The sequence below is a fragment of the Rhipicephalus sanguineus genome, chromosome 4, assembly GCF_013339695.2.
Source record: "Rhipicephalus sanguineus isolate Rsan-2018 chromosome 4, BIME_Rsan_1.4, whole genome shotgun sequence".
Lineage (NCBI taxonomy): Eukaryota > Metazoa > Arthropoda > Arachnida > Ixodida > Ixodidae > Rhipicephalus > Rhipicephalus sanguineus.
Genome location: NC_051179.1, coordinates 14,231,557 through 14,254,855, shown reverse-complemented (window position 1 = coordinate 14,254,855; position 23,299 = coordinate 14,231,557). Strand labels below are relative to the sequence as shown.

Below are 23,299 nucleotides of genomic sequence, written 5' to 3'. Positions count from 1 at the left end.
GGGGGGGGGGCGTTAGAGGAGCTAGGTCGTACCAAGCTAACGTTGCCATTTAAAAGAAGAGCTTTCCCATATGTCACATATAGGTCGTTTGAAGGATATTTGGCGGCAGAATTCCAACAACATATCAATACCTATCTTCAACATGACTAAAATCAGGACGTCGATTTTGAAATATAGAGTTTTGTTTCACGGTTAGGTATCAAGTAGGGGTGTGCGAATATCAAATTTTTCGAATACGAATCGAATACGAATATCCACCTTCGAATATCGAATATCAAAGGAAAAATGCCTACACAGTAACAATATTTTATTTAACATGTAGCTATTTGAAAAAAAGACATTAACAGCCTGAATGGCAACACAACATACACTGCTATCTCCAGAACACAACGTCCAGGCTGGCGCAATGCACATCACAACACAAGCAAATATCACGGCACAATGAAAGTAATGACTACATGTTATCATGAAGAAATATTAGCTGCTCCACATGATCAGGCAGCAGGCACTCCCTTCTAACAGAGACGACCCCCCGCCCCCCCACCCCTGCCACTGAAAAGGCACACTCGCTTGGAACAGAAGTGGCGGGTATAGGGAGATACATGGGGCAAAGCTTTGCCAGACTGGGGTATCTGAAGGTGCTTCGCATAATATTCAAAAATGTACGGTTACATGATCGCCAACAGCGCTGCACGTCGGAGATGCACCAGCAATAAATCATCCGTATTGGGGCGCTCGTCAGGCAGATATCGTGCCTCCGTGTACTTACGATGTTTATCGCTCCTCTCGGCAACGTTTTTAGCTATACGAACGCAGCAGAAATGTGGAAGACGAGTTATTTTATGCATGATAATCGAATCCCATATTCGAATTTTTTGATTATTCGAAATTATCGAATATTCGAAACTATTCGAATACACGATTTTCGAATCGAATACGAATATTTCGAATGTAATATTCGACGAATATTCGAAACTTTCGAATATTCGCACACCCCTAGTATCAACACATGGTGGCCGCAGGGGTTGCCTCACAACAAAAAAGCTTCAGACTTCTCATGGCTGTGTAGCTTAAGTACATACTTATAAAGAAAATGAAAAATTCGGACGAAGACAGTCATGTGCGGGCCGCGGGCCTTTAGGGAGAGGCCCACGGGCTGCGTGTTTGGGTCCCCTGCGCTATACAGGTATAGTGTGAGAACTACATGACACTGCCACAACACCGTTGGAATGTGCAGGAATAGCATAGGTTCAAACAGCATAAGGCGTGAGTATATTCGCTTGACGAAATATCAGGCTTGAAAAAAAGACAATTACGAATTCCATGCCGGGTGATGTCCCTTTACCTCGAACCATAGGCATCCAATGAGTAAGCGTCGAGAAGCTTACTCGCGCCTTTATTACCAGACTGTAACGAACACCAAAAATAGATCGAAATAGCTTCGTCCACCTCTTGCCAGTCCTACCCGCGTAGTGCAGTGGTCACCTTCTACCAGTACAACATCGTTAGGAAGGCGTAGAGTATTATGATACGGAAGAAAAGAAGAGCGCAGTGCAAGCCGTGCATAACATACACTGCTGAAAACTGCAAGCAGAGGCGCTCAAAGAGGAGTTTTATAAGTGATACTGAAGAGTGTGACGACGTTCGGGAACGATAGAAATCAAGGGATAAGTTGCACAGCTACATTCATTCTGCAGATGTCCACAAAGACATCCTAAATTTGCTCCAGTGGTGGAAGTTAACAACGACTGCCGACGCCTTCACATTTCGCAAGGCAGATGTGCACCCCTGCGGCTAGCGCATGCAGTGCAAGAAACTTTAGCGCGACAGGATATCTGATACAACGGTGGATGGCGTGCTTAAAGCCGGAATCTCTAGATAGTTTGATTTTTTGAACAATAACACGTGAAGAAATAAACTATAAAATATGCCACAAAAGACTTGTGGACTCTATATAGCCCTGGCGATATATGAAATATATATGATATATGAAAAGAATGCTACCACAAATATTTTTTCGTCCTTTCGGCTGCCTATACGTATTTCTAAAAGTACACGTGGTGCACATGGTTTGTTCTTTTTATCTAGATTAGTGTACATACAGCAAGGTAATAAACTTGGCTTTCTTCCTCCACCTTGCTGTGGCAAGGTGCTGCCATGCTGAAGACAGGTGTTACATATCCGAAAGGGTGCTCGATTGGCTTTGTCGTTAGAGCATGTTTTATGTTTCAGCAAAGAGCGCAATAAGGTGTTGTGTTCTCTGTCTCCTTTCTCTTTATTGCAATTCTTATCGAAACTGAACTCATGCTGCAAATCACTTTCCGTGCTACAATATCTGCTACAAAACACTCTTGATGATCCGTATTGCATTAGCAAGAAAAAAAAAGTTATAGCATACCATTGCCGAACAAACCTTCATTGTACCCAGTATTTCCACTCAACTCTTTCCACCGTGAGCCCCTTTTTACACGAAATTACCGTAGGTTAAAGTAGAATTGTTAGCGAAATATTCGCCAACAAAGAGTAGATATTTGCTACTTAAAACACCTTGCTGTAGATTCTACGTTCTGGCAACACCACCTATATTATTGGCTCTCGGGCCTCTGTCGGGCCTGATCTGCCGTCGGGCCGGGCCGGGTCGGGTAGGCGAAATTTTTTCTCGGGTTCGGGCCGGGCTCGGGTCGCGTATTGAATCACCGGGCCGGGCTCGGGCGGGTAAACTTGAACGAAGTCCGGGCCCGGGCCGGGCCCGGGCCGAAAATCACGGCCCGTGCAGTGCTCTAGTGTAAGGAATGCAGAGCTCAACCGAGCCCTTTGCAGTTGGCACATCAAAACAACGCGCCGCACCCATCCTTGATTACGCCACGCTGAACTGACCATCCAATAGGCTACATAACGGCGGCAAACCACTGGCAGCAGTGCGCGCCCTGGCATAAGCATCTCTGCTATCCATCACCGTTCTCTCTGTCCGCGCAGTGGCCAGCGCCGCCAACCGGCCGACCGCGCTGTCGTTCTCGCTGACCACCACGGCGAAGGGGACGGCGTGTCCACTCGTGCAGCGCGCACAAAGCGGCCCTAAATATACAAGCACGGCAGGGTCCCACGGCGAGTGACGCTGGGCTCGGCCAAGCGCGAACGCCGGTCCTCCGGCCAGCTTGTTTATGAAGGACGGCTCTCTTGGCTGGAGAAGAAGAAGAAGCCACGGTTGCCGATGAGAGCTCGCGACACGAGCCGGCCGCGATCGTTCGGCGCGGAGCCCGCACATCTTCGGTTGCTTGAGACAGAGACCCCGTGACCTTACGATGACAAGTTGCTCAACAGTTTGCTCAGCCGACACTTGTAAATGAAACTCAGCAGGCTACCGAAGTAGCTTTGCTTTTGAACTTTACGACGGGCCCATATTTACTTTCATTGAGCGCTAACTCTTTTTGCTTGCTCCCCAGTTTCCCTTTATAGAACAGCACAAGCCTAAATTTGTCCTTATGAGCAAGTGAATGACTTCGGTAACGCTTGAACTCTTGAAAACGACAACAGGGAGTTTAGCGATGTGGCCTGCAACGGCTCTTGCGCTGCATATCGTTGTGTGTGAGTGTTTTTTTTTTTCGTATGATTATTGCAGCAGGATGTATTTGCTTTTATCTAAACGTCTTTTAAGTTTTCGGATTTCATTATGTTACCATAGGTCGATGTCGCCGCATCAAAAGGATAAAAATAATGTTAGGATGATGTAACATTTAGGAGATACAGTCTGCATACTACGCTCTGCTATTTCACGTCTTGAACACATGTTGATAGAACACTTGCTTTGTGTTTTTCTGCGAAAAGACTACAAATACAAGCATCTGAATTTGATAGGGCTGGAGTGGTGATCCGCCTTTTTGTCTTCATTGGAATCTCTCAGATGATTTTCCGGGGCACTTGAGAAAATAGATCCTCCTGAATTAGACCAAACACCGCCACTCACTGTGCCTGCTTTCGATCGTTTGCTCTGTGAGCATCTGGTCACCTCGTGTCGATATGTTCAGCGTCCCACCCTGTATGCAGCCGAGCACTTGTGTATTAACCCAGTTCATAAATGCTGGGGTTTTACGCGCCAAAACCACGATATGATTATAAGACGCGTCCTAGTGGGTGACTCCGTATTAATGTAGACAACCTACAGCTCTTCTAAGCAGAGAGGTGTTGTTTTCATTTCATCCCAACCGAAACGCGGTAGCCGTGGCCGGGATTCGAACCCACGCACTTGAGCTTAGTAGCGCGACACCTGACGTGCTAAGCTACCACGGTGGGTTGTATCAACGCGGTTTGGTATAACCTGTCAACGTTAGAATTTTCCTAAAACAAGTGGTAGCAATAGTGGTTTGTATAGAATTTTTAGAACAGTATAGCAAACGTAGGCAAATCGTGTTCCTCAGAAGCAGGTGGCACGAAATACGAGCGCTGAACAAAAAATTTATTAATTAATGAAGCGCAAGCAAAGAAAAGATCGACGGCTTGATGTCATAGCACTTGCAAATTTTCAAAATACTCGAAAGATGTTAGTCCATCACTCATGAGGCTGCATTTCTTTCGCATACATTAAAGCGAGACAAGGAAGTAGAGGAGATAGCCAGGGTGCAAGCGTGCAATCTTACCCCACTCACCATGAAAAGTACACCCTCTTCTATCCCAGCCTACAGATGTAGTGATCTCGATGTGGTGAAAGTAGACGAATAATCTTTCTTTCATTGATTTGACCCGACATCAATGACACTGTGCACTGTCTTGGACGAATGAAATACGGACAAGCTGGTGCTAACATTGTTACGGCCGGAACACGTACTATCAGGATTATTTCGGCACACAAGCATAATTCGGGGTCTAAACGACCTTTGCAACCACATGAGTAGCCATAGGCGTGCGCACGAGGGGGGAAGGGGTGGGGGGAGGCATCCCCCTTAATCATCTGAGGGGGGCGCTAAGTCAGCCCCATACCGTTACTCAGTATAGGACCTGTGCCATCATTGATTAAAATGCAAGGTTATAGTCATACGCCCGATTAAGGGGGTACGCCCTTGATCTGAAGTGAAGGCCGGGCAGGCAAGTGTGGTCGGGTGTGATTTTGTCCTCTGCATCCCATGGCAGAAAGAAATTTCGGGAGGACTACGTGCCCGGTGTCTCTGGCTGCGCCACTGTCCGACACACTGATTTTCAATTATCACTCGCGATACCTCTTCTACTCTGTAATTTCTTTTTGGCGTTTCATTTGCCCACGACTGGATGTGCAGATCGCGGGCCATTCGACCTCGGAAAAATAGTGGAGACCGGAATGCTCTTCCATGCAGGATTCCTCCCGTTCTCTCTCTATCTCTCTCGTCATATGCTCCTCACTCGTACGTTCCTCCGAGCAAGCTGCGCGTTGCTGCTTGTGCAACAGAAGCCCCGCCACGGTGTGCTTTATCACGATTTCTCCTAGAGCGGGGCCAGACTAATCTCTTGTTTACGGCAGATACGCTGCTGCTCCTCGTGCCTTCCGGGCGAAGGCGCGCTGCTGGGAAGACTTTGTTGTTTTCGCGTGGTCAACAAAAGCACATAAGAAAACTGGTTGCCGAAGAGCCGGCTGTATCAAACGCTATGGTTTAGAAACTATCACTGTAGGTGCAATTAAAAGGATAATTAATTTTTTTTAATGTCTGAAGAAGAAGAAGAAGAAGAAGATATGAAGAAGAAGAACGCCAACAATAACGAAAGTGTAACACGTCAGATGAAAACAAGACCGAGTTACAGCACGCCTCTCAACGTATAGGAATACCTTGGACACGCTAAAGAAGCAATAGGCATGTGAAGTGCCAGCTAATAAATCTACGTCAAGTTGTGTCATCCAGTGCTTTATATAACTACGGGCACCGAAACTATAGTGAACTAGAACATCCCTATAACCGAAACCAATTATAAGCATTGATGATGACTCCTAAGCATGCGTCGGGTGATTGCCGGAGGTTTTAAATCGTTCGTTTCCTGCAATAAGTTTTAGTTGTTAGTTCCAGCTTCGTCCTGTGTCGCCTTCTTTTTCTGTGTCCGTTGTTCTTTGCTGGTTCTTTCATCTACATTCATGTACCAACTCGCCCAACTATTGGCATTGTTGCAGTTATAAGCATCCTGCGGGAAATTATTCCGATTCACCTTCAGGGCACGGGAGAGCAAACGTTATTATTATTATTATTATTATTATTATTATTATTATTATTATTATTATTATTATTATTATTATTATTATTATTATTATTATTGTTGTTGTTGTTGTTGTTGTTGTTGTTGTTGTTGTTGTTATTAGCATGCGTATACAATTACACACAGAGGAAATATGGTGAGAGCATGCTGACTATTGAGCGGCACTACGTCTGGCTACTCTTTCAGGAGGAGGGAAGAGATAGAGGAAAGAAAGATAGGAGGAGAGAAAGAAGAAGAGAAAGATAGGAGAGTAAGGAAAGAAAGTGACCTGGACAAAAATGAGTAAGAGAACACGAAAGGAAAATGCAAACACTCCTTTTTCAGGCAGTTCTGCCCCACAAAAACAAAAACAAAAAAAACAGTGCGTGCTTTGAGGCCGCATTCCTTTCTTCAAAGCGCCACCGCGGTTTCGCGTTCACCAAGTGCGCTTAGTATCGCCTCCTTTGCGGGCGCCGAAGTGTGGCCGACGGGGCGGTGTCGATTAGCGGTCGTCTAGTCTTCCTGTTTGACTTCCGTGAAAGCGAAGCCAACCTTCTTCTCTGGCGGAATTTCTGCCGAGATATCAGTCTTTGTTTACATTCGGTCGTTGAATTCATTTGAATCGCTATAATAAACGCTCGCAACGCATTCATCTGAGATAGCTATTGCTGCTTTCATATTTTTTAGAGTTGAGATTAAACAGATGGACTGATAAATACCACTGTGTTGGTTGCACGACTCCTTTTAATGCACATTCATCTGTAGAGTGCGCACGGACAGTGAATGTGGACTGACATCCATATCAGTTCGAGGAATTAGTAGCTGGCATTATATGGGGGTGCTGACGCCTCCTTACCTATTCGTGTTAAGTTGTATATGAGGTGAGCGCGCCAATGTTCTGCGTAATTATGAAACATGTCAACGGCCTACGGTAGTATATGATGGTCCAATGCTTGTGCGGAATGTGTTTCGTGCTCGTGTGAAATAACTATATAATCTTCATCGTAGCTCTCATGGATAGTGACATCGTAAGTGCCGTCCTTGTCAGAGTGCATTGAGATAAAAAAGAAAAGGTGTGTGCTTGTGCTGACACAATGTCGCCTTCTTGCCAGTGGAGATATAACGGCAGCCGCCTGAAAGCTCTTCAATGGACTTCTACATGTTTATCTTTTCCATGGCTTAGTCAGCAGTGTTGGAGCATTCTTGAGCGAGCGAGCGAGTGAGCGAGTGAGTGAGTGAGTGAGTGAGTGAGTGAGTGAGTGAGTGAGTGAGTGAGTGAGTGAGTGAGTGAGTGAGTGAGTGAGTGAGTGAGTGAGTGAGTGAGTGAGTGAGTGAGTGAGTGAGTGAGTGAGTGAGTGAGTGAGTGAGTGAGTGAGTGAGTGAGTGAGTGAGTGAGTGAGTGAGTGAGTGAGTGAGTGAGTGAGTGAGTGAGTGAGCGAGCGAGCGAGCGAGCGAGCTATCGTGCATGAAATTTTGAAAAGTGGACTTTCATTTCGTTTGTATAGGCCAACAAAAAGTACGGATAAAGTGTTTCACGGTCCTGTCCTATATCATCTTCAACGTTGTTCTTATAAGTACATAAAACTCTCATGTTGTGTTTAGCTTGCATGCACATGTAGGCCACTCACGGCGCCAGCCTTTCTTCACGAGCACCTTCTGTTCCCGCAGTCAAAGTGGGACCTATATGACGTGACCACAGGGATAACAGGTTCGTGTTGTACAGAAATTAATGAGATTATCTTTTCTTCTGGTCGGACCGAGCACTGAAGGAAAACTTATTCTACAATAAGAGTATATTAATTATGTTCTAACCTCGTCTATATTGTGTTGCTGACTGTACAAGTGAACTGCGAATGACTGCAATATTAAGAAGCTTGTGTGTTCGCGCGCAATAAGACAGTTTAAAATTTATGGGAACTAAGTGTTCGTGCACTTGGACATGTTTTCTCTTTCATCTCGTTTGTTGTTTGTGTGTTTCCTAGATCCGGTGAATATCTGCTGGGTCGTGTGTCTGTCTTGTATGTTCGTTTGTTTGTTTGAACCTTGTATGTATTTACTATACAGTGTTAGCCTGAGAGAGAAGTAGTAACGGAAATGACACACGCGATGCAAACCTTTCCCACGCACAGGTTTGATTTTAAAAATAAGTATACATTGACGTGTGTCTCGGTTCATGATCGAAAGCGGCTATGGTATGCATAGTGAATACGAGCAACGGTCACAACTGTGCACTTCATGGCGCAATATTCCTGAGAATAGCAAGGTACAAGCGTCGTTTCTCAACGCAAGTGGCCACGCGATTCATAATCAGAAAAATACTGCGCTGGTCCGTGTGTTCTTTCTTGTGTGTCCTCGTGTGTGTGCGCTAAAGTTCCAATATGCAGAAAAATACGCCCGGGCAGGACACGTTGCCCAGAAGATCGGCTCTTTCAGCGAAAGGAGCCACGCAGTGAATTCCTAATGGACGGTGAACGTACCGCAGTGTGTTGCGCCACGCGGTCATTGCGCGCTTCGCTGTGCCTAAACGCCACTGCTCTTGTCAACGGCTTTCTCCCTAGTTTTCTTTCTCTGGCAGGTCAGCAAGGGTCAGCGATGGCCTCTAGGGAGTCGCGTGGTCTCCAATACTGAAGCGAGCGTTCTGCTTTTAGCAATAGTTCTTACTACGCACTGCGGCTGGCGTAACCACATCGTTGATTTCGTTCCCAAGTCTCTCTTCTTTTTTAATGGCGAAAGCCTTATATAACTGATCAGAAGAAAATTTTGTCGTGGTCATGAAACGCTACAAAAAATATCGCGTGACCTCTCAAGCGTGGGTCGACGCACCCGAGTAGCGCGTTCACTTCATCTTTGCGGCGTTCGCGTGACCTTAAAAACAAAAGAAAAAAAAAACGCCAGACCTGCGTGGAGCGCGCAGCGCAGTCACAGCGAAAGCTGGAAGAGCGGCCTTTCTCTAGAGCCCGTTCAAAACTTTCTTGGAGGAACTAATACAAGCACACATGCAAGGTATGCACTACGCCCATAGGTCAGCAAACTCACTCATGAGTCGACTCACTCAGATTCATTCAGACTCAACTCGAGCCGTGAGTCTGAGTCCGAGTGAGTCCGGTTGAGGAAAATTTTAGTGACTCTTGAGTCCGAGTGAGTCCGGTTGGGAAAAATCTTGGTGAGTCTGAGTCCGAGTGAGTCCGGTTGAGAAAAACTTTGGTGAGTCTGAGTCCGAGTGAGTCCTAAGCGCCAAGTATATTCGTTGAGTGAGTCTGAGTGAGCTCCACCTATTGCCGACCTATAGTCCTATCTACTCGTCTTCAGAATCATTATCAGCGTTATATCGACTTACGTTTATACTCAAATCTATTCACACATATCTCAACGAACACGTATCTCCCCCGATAGCTCTCTCACGGGAAGTTCTTGATAAAAACATCTCGTGTGAGTCGCGTATTTCATAGAAATATCCGTATTTGAAGGTACAAGATCAAAATGCATATCGTAGAGCAACGATTATATGAGAAATTGATGTTATAAACCGTTGACACCATGATCGGAAAAGCTAATTTTACGCTAACGGACTCATGAGTCAACTCACTCAGGCTCACTCAGACTCAGATCCAGCGGTGAGTCTGAGTCTGAGTGAGTCGGGCTGAGTAATATTTTGGTGAGTCTGAGTCCGAATGAGTCCGTTTGAGAAAAAATTTTGGTGAGTGAGTCCGAGTGAGTCCGGTTGAGGAAAATTTTGGCGAGTCTGAGTCCGAGTGAGTCCTAGGCGGAAAATGAATTACTTGAGTGAGTCTTAGTGAGCTCCACTTTTTTTGCCGACCTACGACTACGCCACAAATCATAATTTTTGTGAAGTAGGGAAGCACCTACTATGCCATTAATCGTCCTTCTGCGGATAAGCGAGGTACCCGCTACACATCTGTAAGGCATTATGTGCGCTTTGTTGATGCTGAATGTGGCTGATGACGATGAAGAATTATGGCTGAGCACTTTGTAGTGGATGGGAAGCTTAAAACGACACACTCGTTGCACATTTAGCATGGTGGGACGCCTGGTTGTTATTTTACTCTTTTGCCGCACTATATCACACATGTTAACACGATTCCTTGCCCGACATGACGCCTGTATAGGGTCCTTTTGCAAGGGAGTTTCAAGCACCAGCGTGGCTCGATCCGTGGTAGAATACTCGACTGCCACGCAGAGGGCCCGGGTTCAAATCCCATCCAATCGTGGATAGTTTTTATTTATTTGATTTTTTCTCATTTCGCACGATAGTGGTTACGGACAATGGCGGCTGCGGCGGCGGTGGACAACTACCCCACTGCCGTTGTGATCTGATAACAGCTTTCGCTTTAAAAAAAATTAAAAAGTGACGTTCACGTGACTCGGCCAACTGACGGTTATAGAGTAACACGGAAACGGCTCACGATAGAAGGTGCTCAGATAATTAGAGAAAGTAATGCCCTAATTAATGAAAGTTGTTGAGTCTGGACGTCAAGACAACAGTGCACAGCAAAACAGTCCCGAACACAAAGCCTCTATACATCGACGAGTACTTTCTGTGCACGTCTTTCAATACGATCTATCGCAATGAAAACAGACCTAGTCGAGCTGTCTTATGGGACGTAACGCAGCTCCATTATGTCAGCTGTATTACTCGAATAGACAGACATTAATAACAACACAAAGTTCAAACTTAGCGTTACCGATTTTACCTCTGGTTTTCCGAACGAACTTTGCAAAGCTTAACTGTAATGCACATGTCTTAAAAGTTGCACTGAAATCGAATAATATTCTTTTAGGTGAAATTATGTACCTTGATACCTCTGTCTAACATGTGTCCGCAAAATCTAGGGTGATATAGATTGATGTTACATTTAGTACTTAAGGGCACTCCATTTCCTACACCAAGAAGCGACACACTAAAAGCGCATGTTTGATAACTTCCAAACGTAGTAATGTCTATTGCAAACCAAAGGCAAAGAGGGAAAGAAGATGTCTACTCTTCGTGACTTCTTAATAGACACGAGTATAATGAACTTTTTGTAATTTGCAGTGTTGCTCCCTTTCATAGCATTGTGTTATTAATGAACATATCTATATGTAAGTGCATACAAAACTATCTGTAGGGACTCTATCCACGGTATGCTTTGTGTGACCACCCTGTATGTATTGGACTCTGCCCTTAGACACTGTTCATTCTTTATACGCCCCATATCGTATATGTAGTGCTTCCGATTATTTTTCCCTTTTCTTATTATTTTGTTCGTTCTAGTTTTTATTGTCTTTGTGTGTTTCTTCAACACTATTATCATGTTTATGGGATAGCCAGCTCTAACGTAGCCTACATTCCCATGTATTTTTTTTCATATGTAAATAAATGAATAAATAAATAAAATATGGGGCTGAATTAACAACAATTTTCGTCCATGGAAATAATCTGACATATTTAGGCCACTAACGCTAATGACGGCGACCCCTTAAATTGGCGAACAACTACAGCCAACGAATTTCTTTGTGGAGGTGGCATGTCTTCCTTGAGTAATAAATTGCCCATAGCATTTCTACAAAAATGCCTCTGCAACCGTAAACTGGTTTTAAACCGACAGAAGCTGCATTCGTGCACAGTGTTGCCATTTATGGTTGTAATTATATAGATTAGTTATCACGTCAATGTACGAAAAGAAAATTCTAGGTTAGCTTGAACAACTGCCAATATCTTAACTACATTACTGTGCATTATGATCAGCATCTCATTTTTACTCCATGGTGAAGGTCCTCTTAATGTTCTCAATATGGTCCTGCGCTAGCTGATACCATTTTATGCCTGAAGATGTCTTATTTTTATCCCCTCGCCTTACCCGCTGCCGTCCTCGACTCTGACCCAAGCAACATAAGTCAAGTTGCCAAACGCAGATTGAAGTATGGATTGCTGAACGGCACATTAGATCCCTAAACCCGCTGATTTTATTGTAAGTTGCCCGGACAGTTTTACTTGGCTTAAACAGCTATATGGGATTTTTTATTTCGAGCACTAATGTATGTGCAATCGCAAGCTAAACAACTTGGTACTGTTGCGTGGCACGCAACACTTACAGCTCTCAGCGAAAAATTGTAAATAATAAATTATTTATCCAGTGCTCTCGACCTTGCCAATTGACCTCTGAAAATTCACGGTGTACTCTGTTTTCCCAACTCAATTAAGCTAAAGTCAAGTTTATTTTCCAGAACCGAAATTAACTGGAGGCATACCATAACAAAAATCTGCTCGGAGCAGCCCCGGATTACGTGGCCTTATCTCAAGTGTCAGTCCTAAAGAATCAACAGAATGACAATGAATCGCACTGCAGGTGCTCTCTCTCTCTCTCTCTCTCTCTCTCTCTCTCTCTCTATATATATATATATATATATATATATATATATATATATATATATATATTACTGACTTCTCGAAGTTCTATTTCTGTTTTGTTATGAATGGGTTGCTGCGGAGAAGAGAGGACATAGATTGAGGTTAAGAGCAATTCTCCATTTCTCTGTGCTGGGCAGCAATGAATAAATAAATAAATAAATAAATAAATAAATAAATAAATAAATAAATAAATGACGATGCTTAGACAAATGCATACGAAAACGACACAAACAAAGAAAATAATTAACATTGTTGTCAATTCAACCGATTCACTCGTCAAAGATTGTTATTCAGAGGCAGGTTTTTAAAGTGTCGATGCGTATTGACGAACTTTCCAGCTGCCATGCTCGGCGCTGTTATATGATGCAGGTTCACGCAGCAGAAGAGAGTTTGAAGAAGCAGATGAAAACTGAAGTCGCGTTGAAGGAGGTCGCCAAATAAGCGTAAGCTCTTGGCCAATTTAATTTCATTATTTGCAGCATATACGTGAACAAAGAGCGTTCTGCAGAGGTATCGAGGCTTAGCGAAAATATATAGGCAACGGTTGTTCGACGCGGAGTAGGACTACGCAGAATTGACGTTTAAGGTATGCTTGCTATCAGCCTTGAAGCAGCTCTGCGCTCGCGTGTTAAGGGACACGTGAGGTTAAGCCTTTAATTTTCTTTCGCGAGGTGAATGGTATCTCATGCTTTCCATTGCGTTAGTATTCCGCTTAGTGAACGCAATAGAAGGAACACAAACGTTCGTACGTCGTTTGAAAGTGTGAAGGAGTTGCTGGTGGAAGTAATTCGATAACCAGGCCTATCAACAGCTCAAGACGTGGTGAATTAAATCACCGGTGCCGAAATATGGCGCATCGCGTAAGCACAGCGAACTTATACGATCTCTGGCGCCCCAAGAAAGTCCTTCCTATGTGCCGTGCACCTGTGTCCGAGTCGAACATTAATCACAATCTATGGCTGCACCCTTTTACTAAACATATTAGGTCCATAATTCTCAGGTCAATGAAATTAATACCGATTTTTCATGATCTGTTTTCCCGCTGTACAACTGACAACAAGTTCGCTAATATTATTTGACGCTCCTTTACTGATTTTTTTGTACATACAAACTGGGACAAAACCCTCCAATAAAAGAAAATCACTCTTAAGCTTCACAGTTTTTAAACATTGCGTCGGCTAATCGCGAAATGAACATAACCAGAAATAAGTTAACGTAGCACTGTCAGCGTCAAGTAAGTTATTGATGCAGATGGCCACTCTAAGAGCTGTTCGCCTGTTCCTGCATGCCCGTGGCAACATTCTGCTAGCACGATATACTATAATAAAAACGCTATATTTGACACTACAAAAATCCAACAGAAGCGAAGTATTGAAATGCACAGCCAATAACGGCTGACCCATAAGCAATAGCCGATCCTTCTCGCTTGTGCTCACAGCGCACGGTATCTACGAAGACCGGCCTCGCAATCGCCAGCTGCTGGAGTGCTCACCTGCTGCTGCTGATAGGGCATCGCCTGTTGCGGATAGCCGCTTCCCGCCCGACGGCTGTCTTGAGCGGCGTCTGACGGCGGCGGAGGAGGCCGGCGCTGGTCCCCAGGCGCCCGCGACGTTGGAGAGGCCGCCGATAGCGCCCCGGCACATAAGAAATCACGTCCTCTCGTCATTCGACGACACCTCCTCCGAAGGAGTGGGCTTGGCTGTGACGACGCTAGATCCCAGGGAGTGTGCAAACACGCTTGCCTGCAACCTTATACGGTTTCACGATGATCTTTATTGGCATTCCCTTTTAAACGGGGCGGTGACTAGTACAGTGATTTTTTATTGGCGCCAATATGCCCTTCGGCATAAGTTAAATAAAAATGTACAATTCCGTTTCCTGGATGAACTCCAGGAGCGGTCGATGCAGAGGACCGCGCGTCCAGCGTGTTAGGTAGGGTGGTCGACTGGCGTGGTAGCCAAGGCCGCGAAACTATAGTTGTCACCTAATGTGTTTGTTATCACTTAGTAATTCAATTATTCAGTCTAGCATCCAAACTATCTCCAACTCATTTCTTTCTTCACACAAGCTTCTGTTTCTATATGCATGCACTGTTATCTGAAATGAAATGTGGATGTGTGTCGAAAACAGGCGTTACTTCTATTTATAAAATAGCAATTGGCGTTGCTTGTTCACAGACGCAAAATCGGTCATCGCGCACCTATACAGTCTTGACTATTTGATGGGACAAACGAAGAACGAATTGTTTCAGGAGCACACCCGAAGATGCCAGAGTAACGAAGTTATCTTGCGCAATCTAAATCGAAGCGCGAGTGGTCAAAGTTTGTTCCGAAGCACTGAGCTATACGACGTTGCTACGGCGCGTGCCTCCTTCCAGACGTGAAGTTGTGCACGAAGAGGGCTTCCGGAAAAGCGACATCACCTCCATGACTTCCTACAAACTTACGCAACCGTTGACGTTGCGGGTATCAGCGGAAAGCGCCTGTACCAGGAAACGCCTGACGAAAAGCTGAAAGTCACATGCAGGCCTTGAACTACACGTCATTTTGTGACACAGACACGTTCAAACAGGTAGTTTCTCGGTAGAAAGCGACTATGCAAAACAGCATTTGTAAGACGCAAAGCCACTTCACTCAGCACCGCCCAACAACTGACAGATCCAGACTCTGGTCCTCAAGCATACAGGCACGTTGTATGAATTCCTCCAAGGTACTGTGTTTATTAAAAGTTGGTGAAAAACACGCTCACGCAACGACTGAGGTGCTAAGGATGAACAGTCGTCACCCGCATACGCCAAGCTAGCCTTGCTTGCCGCTCCATCAACCGCATCTAGAAACGGTTTTATTGCTTCCTTATACATTCTGTTAAGTGTCAAGAATGCCTTTTCATCCCTTTGGCGTCCAGCATGAAGTGCACGCGTATCTAATCGCCAGAAGTACCTTTCGCTATCGGAACGCTGTTGTATTCAGGAATGTTTACCAGCGTGCACAGCCGTATTGAAATACGCCATGGCATATGCGCTTAGCCATGCGAGCAGTGGTTGCTGGCAGAAGCTACAGAATTACAGTAAGTTGCCGTAGTCAAAGGATATTAAATGCGAAGCATTTCTTAGCAAACTTTTGCCACATTGAGAGTATCTATCTATCTATCTATCTATCTATCTATCTATCTATCTATCTATCTATCTATCTATCTATCTATCTATCTATCTATCTATCTATCTATCTATCTATCTATCTATCTATCTATCTATCTATCTATCTATCTATCTATCTATCTATCTATCTATCTATCTATCTATCTATCTATCTATCTATCTATCTATCTATCTATCTATCCGCCTACGACTTTGTTCTCTCTTGGCCGTTTCGTTGATGAGATGTATACCCAAATTGGTATGGCATGACGTGACTGTATGGCGAACACAAATGACAGGTCATAACATGAAAATAAATTATGACATGCATGTCATCATCGGCATAATTTACATGCCATGGTCTTGGTGCTCTCGCAGCCGTTTCGTTAATTTAATGTGTACCGAAATTGGTATGGCGTGAAAAGAGTGTATGACTAACGTAACTGACTGTTCGTAACGCGCAAATCATCACATGCATGTTATGTGCGGCATGATTTACATAACACAGTCTTGGGGCTCTCGCGCCCTTGTCATTAAATGGATATATACCAAAATTGGCATGACGTGACATTTCTGTATGAAGAACATAAATGACAGGTGTCACAATGACGGAACGGGACACTTGGCAAAAGGCATTCGGTCTCTTTTTACAAGAAAAACTGAAACCCTTGCCCGTCAAGGACCCGTTTCTCATTAGGAACTCCAAGGAGGTTCTAAATTTCATTAGTTCATTCACAGGCAAGAACCTGAAAGGTGTTTCCGTAGATATCACCGATCTATATTATAGTGGTTTACTAAGCTGCGTTGAACGAGCCATTGAAAAGTTCGGTGAAATGGCTTTCCAAACTGAATCAGGCATCCCTAACAGCCATTTTTTAGAATCACTCCAATTCTATTTGAAATCGACCATGCTAAAATGGAATGACACATGCTTTCTGAAAAAAAGCAGGCATCTGCATAGGCTCATGCATAGCCCCCATTCTTAGTGATTTGTTTTTATGTGAACTTGACAACGCGCTTGCCGCTGATCTTAGCTCCACGAATGTGGTAAAGGTTTTTAGATTCGTTGACGACTACTTGCTTCTTTTACAGTGTGACGCGGCATGTATTGCTCAAGATTCCAAAAATGTTCTTGCACTTGTTGAAAAATGCTTAGACCCATTGCATGTCACTAACAAACTTCCCAGCGAAGGAAGTATTCGTTTTCTAGATGTAAAACACAGCTTTTCAGAAAACCACGTCTGCTGGGCTATGAACCCCGAGCGAATAAACCAATTCTTCCTTTTAACTCAGCGCACTGGAAGTTAGTGAAAAGGGGAATTGCCAATCTTTGTCTAAAAAATGCCCTGGAAAAATCTTGCCCCCATCAAATGATTCAAAGCTCCTCTCAGCAAACAGCGCGTTTATCACAGGCAGGTTACCCTGGTGAACTGGTAGTTTCCGTAGCTGAGAAGCTACTTAGATATGTAAAAGCTTCTGCCTCGAATATGCCCCCCGCCTCTGCGGAGAGGGATAAAATAAAATTTGTTGTAATCCCTTATATTCATAAAGTGTCGCACAACATCAAGAAGATTGCTCAAAAAGCTGATGTGAAATTCTGCACCAGCCAAACTAGTTTCAGTGTGCAAAATGACGGACCTTATAACTGCAGAGAAAAGAAATCATGTAAAAAGAAACATCAAACCAGATATGTAAACTGCATTGAAGGGGTTGTGTATCGCATTCCGCTGACATGTAGCCGCGTGTACATCGGTCAAACAGGTCGCTGCATGAACGACCGCCTCCGCGAGCATGCGTACAACGTGAAAAACAAAACAGGGTGGTGGCTGGCCATTCATTGCGAAAAATGTGGTTGCAAACCTGATTATCAAAGTTGCCATCTTGAACTGGTAGCTGCTTTCATACTTGTGAACATTGCCCCGCCACGGTGGTCTAGTGGTTATGGCGCTCGACTGCTGACCCGAAGGTCGCGGGATCGAATCCCGGCCGCGGCGGCTGCATTTTCGATGGAGGCGAAAATGTCTGAGGCCCGTGTACTTAGCTTTAGGTGCACGTTAAAGAACCCCAGGTGGTCGAAATTTCCGGAGGCCTCCACTACGGCGTCTCTCATAATCATATCGTGGTTTTGGGACGTTAAACCCCAGATATTATTATTACTTGTGAACATTGTCGATCAAAAAGCAAATATTACGCATATATGAGGCGCAACATCAATACGTATAGTATTAGGTGGTGTATTCCTTTACTAGAAAATACATAGATACGTAATTCTAAAGACCCTAGTGTTTCTTAGGCTGCGCTGAAAATGCGACGCTATGCACGAAAAAGCCCTTTGCCGATGATATGGTGCTGCCACCTGGCAGTGGCCCTGAACAGCATCACGGATGGCCGCGGATGAAACCAGAACTCATGTAGTACGGCCAGAAGAAGACTATCTATCGTCTTTCGACGACATTTGCAGCGATATATATATATATATATATATATATATATATATACATACAGTAAAACCTCGGTGACACGAATCTCACGGGATCAATCATCGTATCATCCGAAATTCGTATCACCAGAAAGTACGAAAAATTAGCATGCAACAAAAGAAACCAGGCGTACATTTTCATTTATTGTTTTTCAGTTTTCAGACGTCAACGATTACACCTGGACTAGTAAATATACGGCCCGTGCGCGCGTGTGTAAATAATGAACCAGGTGTGTTGTGACCCGCGACAGCTAATAGCCCCTTCCATATCTCAATATGCGTTTCCGCATGACACCGGAGTACTGCTGCGAGAGTGACTTAAGGAGTGCTTTGACACTATAGATGAAGGCCAAAAAATTTCAGAACCGCGGTCCTATGTTATTATTTTCTTATCGCGATGGTGCTGGGGATATTTTCCGAGAGATTTACGGCCGTGCCCGCACAAGTGCATCCGCAACAGTCGTGCATATTGACTTAGTGAGGCCCAAAGTTGTGAGGCCTAGCTCCTTCGCCAAGACCATTCTCGTCATCTTGCAGTCCTCGTCCACCTTTCATATGATGTCTGATGCACGAGGACATGGCTTGCATCGACGTGGCAGGCACGTGTAAACACAGTACAACGACAGCAGCGCACGTCGACGCGTTAAAAGAAAAAAGAGCATGACGCCAACTGCATCTGTTAGCACACGGAGGCACACGGAGGCATGTTTGGGCCTCCAAGATTCGCGCACACAACCTCGGGGGCTGAAGGTTTATTCTGACCACTGTGTAAGAAAGTATTTTTCTTATACCGCAATTCTGACGAATTGGCGGCGCGGCGCGCATGCCCACGCTTGCGTTCCCGCGCCCGCACGTGCCTGGCGCGTCTTCCGCGACAGCGCGGACAGCACCTCTTCGTACCTTCGCGGTAGCGTAAGTTCTTGTCAAACGTCGCGGGGTGAAAATCGGTTCGCAGCAACCGTACTCCATTACATTGCAGGCCAATGGGTCTTGGCAGGGACCAAAGAAAAATTCGCATCACCCCGAAATTCGTAAGAGCCGTGATCGTATCGCCGAGGTTTCACTATATATATATATATATATATATATATATATATATATATATATATATATATATATATATATATATATATATATATATATATATATATATATATATGTGGTGACGTTTCACGGGACCCCAGGAAAAAGTTCGTTAAAGTGAAAGTTTGCTAAGCTGAAATAGCTATGTTGCAACTACTTGTTATCACGAGCTAAATAAAACATTAATAGTCGAAATGAAATTTGAACGCTTTCTTTTGCAATGCTGCTTATTCGAATGTGAATTTATACAAATTTAGCATGCTTTGAATAATGCAGTAATCTTTTTCTGCACTTGTGCACTTAGGACAGCAAAGGTCATGAATTGAGTTACTGTGTCCAAGCTCTCATTAACCTCCAGCACAACACTCGGCTGGGCAGCGAAGGACTTAACTCGTGCCAAGTACATCAGTGCTTCTTTAGCTGAAATTCTTCATGCTTCATCTACAAGGGTTACTTCCTCTTCCTCCTCTTCTTCTTCCCGAAGTAGGGCGCTCGCTACAATCTCTTCTGTAGACAGAGTGGCGCATGTCTCAATGCGGGAGCCACAGATTACATAGTCCTCAACAGGCAAAGCGTGGTTGGGCGTGCCGCTGGCGGAACTTATCGCGAAGGCCACGGTAAAGCTATGCTGCAGGAAGTGCGGTAGTACTTGTGACCAATATGACGTGGAGGCATGGATGGTGTCACAAAATCAAAGCGAAAAAACAAAACGTTCTCTAGGCTGAGTAACGCATGGCTAGCTGGTGTTGCAAAGACGTAAATTGCAATAGAACTGGTTAGCGCTAAAATTGATCACTTTACGACAGGCTCTTAGGAGGCCGCTCCTTCTTCTCACGCTGTGGCTGCCGTGCGCTCTATGTCCTACGAAGCGCACGGTAGAAATTACTTTTTTTTTTTAAGTTGCAAAGATCGACGCACTGTTGCGATGCAACGGGTATGGGCTTTAAGCACACGCCCGTGGTACTTAAGATAAACTTATTCAAGATAAACATCATGCTTTATTTGTAGTGCTTGCACTAGGGCGTCCCTACACCTTTCAAGAGAGATCCAAACATCCTTGGCAATGACAAATCTGCAAGCACACTTTATTAATGGCTCGACCCTAAAATGACTTAGTATCCCTAAATGTTACTAAGAAAATATCGCTGATTTACACTGTACGTGTTATTACCCGAATACCTGAATAAGAAAATATTCGCTCTGAGGCTTTAATAGTGGCAACCACGAGAATGAAGTAATTGTTCTTGTCCATAAAAACAAATCAGTCTCCTGCTACTAGGCTTCGTGCCTTCCTAGGTCGTAATGCCCAGGCAATTCAAAACTAATTCTTTGATGCAATGGATCATCTTTACTCGCTCTCTCGTGATAGAGACCACAGAGCCAAACATCGCTCTGTTTTGAAACCTGTCCCGCCATCTGTGTCGGTTGAGCGCAACTAATTTTCCGCTGACTGGAGCGGTTGCGACAGGTGTCACTAGGTTTTCGATTGCTTTAGGGTTGCTCGAAGGCGCGCGCACCGAGCACTTGTGCGGGGCTCTTAGGGCTCTTGGTAACACCTTTAACCATTGCGTTTATGTTTAGAAGTGTTACAAGCTGTCGGAGCGTTCAGGTGACAAACGTGTATATTCCCTGCCCCCTGCAGCTTTCATCAGTGTGCATCATCTAGCATTACGCAAAGTACAAGTACACTTACGCCACCTGTTAACCTGTTCCGAAAGTTGCATTGACAAGGTTTCGGGGATACATATGAACATAGGCGGGCGCACTAGGGGGCAATAGGGGGAAGGGAAGGGGGGGAGGAGGCAAAATCTTCCTCATACTTTTACTCAGTCGTACCTGTGACACCATTGTTTCATGAGCACGGTTATGGCCACGCAGGTTTTTGACGATAATGACGGCCGAAGGCTCCTTATGTGGAATTCCAAGAGCCGTTTACTTTCCATTTTTACTCCCGGAAAGCCAAGTTCCCAAGGCAGGCCATTGTGGGAAGCACGTTATCACTTCATTTGCAATTTTTCATCGTTTGTTAAGCATGTTGTCGTTTGGACTCGACAGCCGAAGGGGAGGGTGGGGGGGCTGAGATGAATTATTGCCCCCCCCCCCCCTGATGGGGAACCCTGCGCACGCCTATGTATATGAATACCAGGGGTGGTGCCAGAAGGGGCCGCGGTAGCCCCCCAAACTTACCGGATGCGCCCCCCCCCCCCTTCCAAGAACAAAAGTAGCAGAGTTGGGCGAGTTGGTGCACTGCGAGTTGGTGCATAGCGCAAATATTCGATCAGTTCATGTACTCTTTGGCAAGTATTACAACTATACTGTGTTCTCTAATAATAAGGGAATGAATGGAATAGTTATGGTAATAACACTTGCATACCCTTTTCTCGTCTTTCACGCGCAAACGCATAGTTCGAAGACATCCGCCAAGATGTGCAGGGTAGGATTACACGCGATCACAGCCATACTGTGGCTGCATCTGGGAAATTTTCGCAACGATCATCTTTACTTAGAGAGGTTCGAGTGTTCATTAAATGTTCCCTGGAAATCGGCAGTTATATATCTCTGGGAATGTGCTCATGCCAAATTTTGGTCCAGTGGCTAGAAACTTTTCAGCTCAGGTTTGTCTGTCTGTCTTTGAATAATCCACTTCTGCTTTTTTTTTTTTTCATGAGACGAACGAGTGCGAACTTATTTCCTCCTCGTCTTTCAGCCCCCGTTTCCCTTTCTTTTGTTCAGGTTACCCTGTATTCAGCCTGGTTAACCTCCCTGCCTTTGTATTGTGTGTATATTGTAACAAGCGGCTTGATAATGATTAAGTGATTCGTGCCAAGCTAGAAATATTACATCTTGATTTTAGCGCTAGAATAAAAAATGAACACACATGAGACGAACACACTGCCGTCTGTCATGTGTCAGTCTTTTAGCGCTGAAATCAAGATATCGTCAAGTATTCAACTCGACCAGCAACAAGGTAATCGCGCTGTAACCTCTTACACGGACTGGACACACCACAACACGGAGCGTAAGCTAACAAGGCGCTTATGAAAATGCGTTGCTGGGCTAGTTGGTTCATCATAACCTTCAAAATTGGATAGCGCGAAATCAACCAGGATTTACAGTACCAGGCTGCGATGATTCTTTCATTTTTCGCTTTGCTGCTGCCGCCTAAGTAGTTATTTACAAAGCAAAAATGTTGATTTTTTCCTCAATTCGCGTGATCCTTTCGTATACGAACAAACAGAGATGGCGAGCTGGACGTACGAGGTACACAGGCTGTTTGCAAAAACTCGATTTTACCTTTCGGTCTGGATCCAGGTGAACGCAGCTGTTCCTTCCGTTGGCGGTCAGTAGATACAGGGGACTGCGTCTCGGGAGTACTTACCTATCGACCTCGCCTTCAGCTGTTGGTTTACCTTACTTAACGTATTTAGTTTTCACGTGGCTGCATTAGTAAAAACTCCGCCTGCGCACCATCCTAAATGAGTCAAGGTAAGTGGTGTACATCAAGGATGACGTTGCAGGCAAAGCGGTATTTTTGCACAGACGGCAGCGATTGTGTCATTAGCGGAAAGAACGCAACGCGCGCTGCCGTGCAGTGCTATGACCTCCATATAATTATAGTTTGACAGTTTGAAACTCTTTGTTATTTGTAGTCACATAGTCCTTGCTCGTGTCAGAGGACCAGGTGCATCTCGCTCCTTTCGAAGGATTCATAATGTTTCTACAGAAAAATAATTAAGGCAGCAGAGACTTCGTCTGGGCAAGTTGGTGCGACATTGCAAAATATAACAGCACGAGGGACGGGACTGAAGACACAAAAACCAACACTCCGTCCTGTGGTTTTTGTGTCTTCAATTAAGGCAGCTTCGCGCTAGCGGTGCCTAGCAAGAAGTAAGTATGGAGCCTGGCGGTCTTCTCTGTTTCTCTATTTTTCTTTCTTTTCCTTTCTATTACTGGTCGCACTACCCGGCGCAACGAAAGCTTACACAGCTGCAGCGCTGTTAAA

General features: G+C 44.7%; 1 protein-coding gene across 1 annotated transcript in view; it reads right to left on the bottom strand.

Annotated features, from left to right (window-relative positions):
- LOC119389443 (solute carrier family 2, facilitated glucose transporter member 1) overlaps nt 1–14,279 on the bottom strand; it is a 45,501-nt gene extending 31,222 nt beyond the window's left edge. Inside the window, exon 1 of the mRNA XM_037656702.2 lies at nt 14,091–14,279. Within this exon, the coding sequence (XP_037512630.1) occupies nt 14,091–14,264 (174 nt within the window). The 5' untranslated portion in view covers nt 14,265–14,279. The remainder of the gene's footprint in view (nt 1–14,090) is intronic.
- Nucleotides 14,280–23,299: the final 9,020 nt, after the last annotated feature.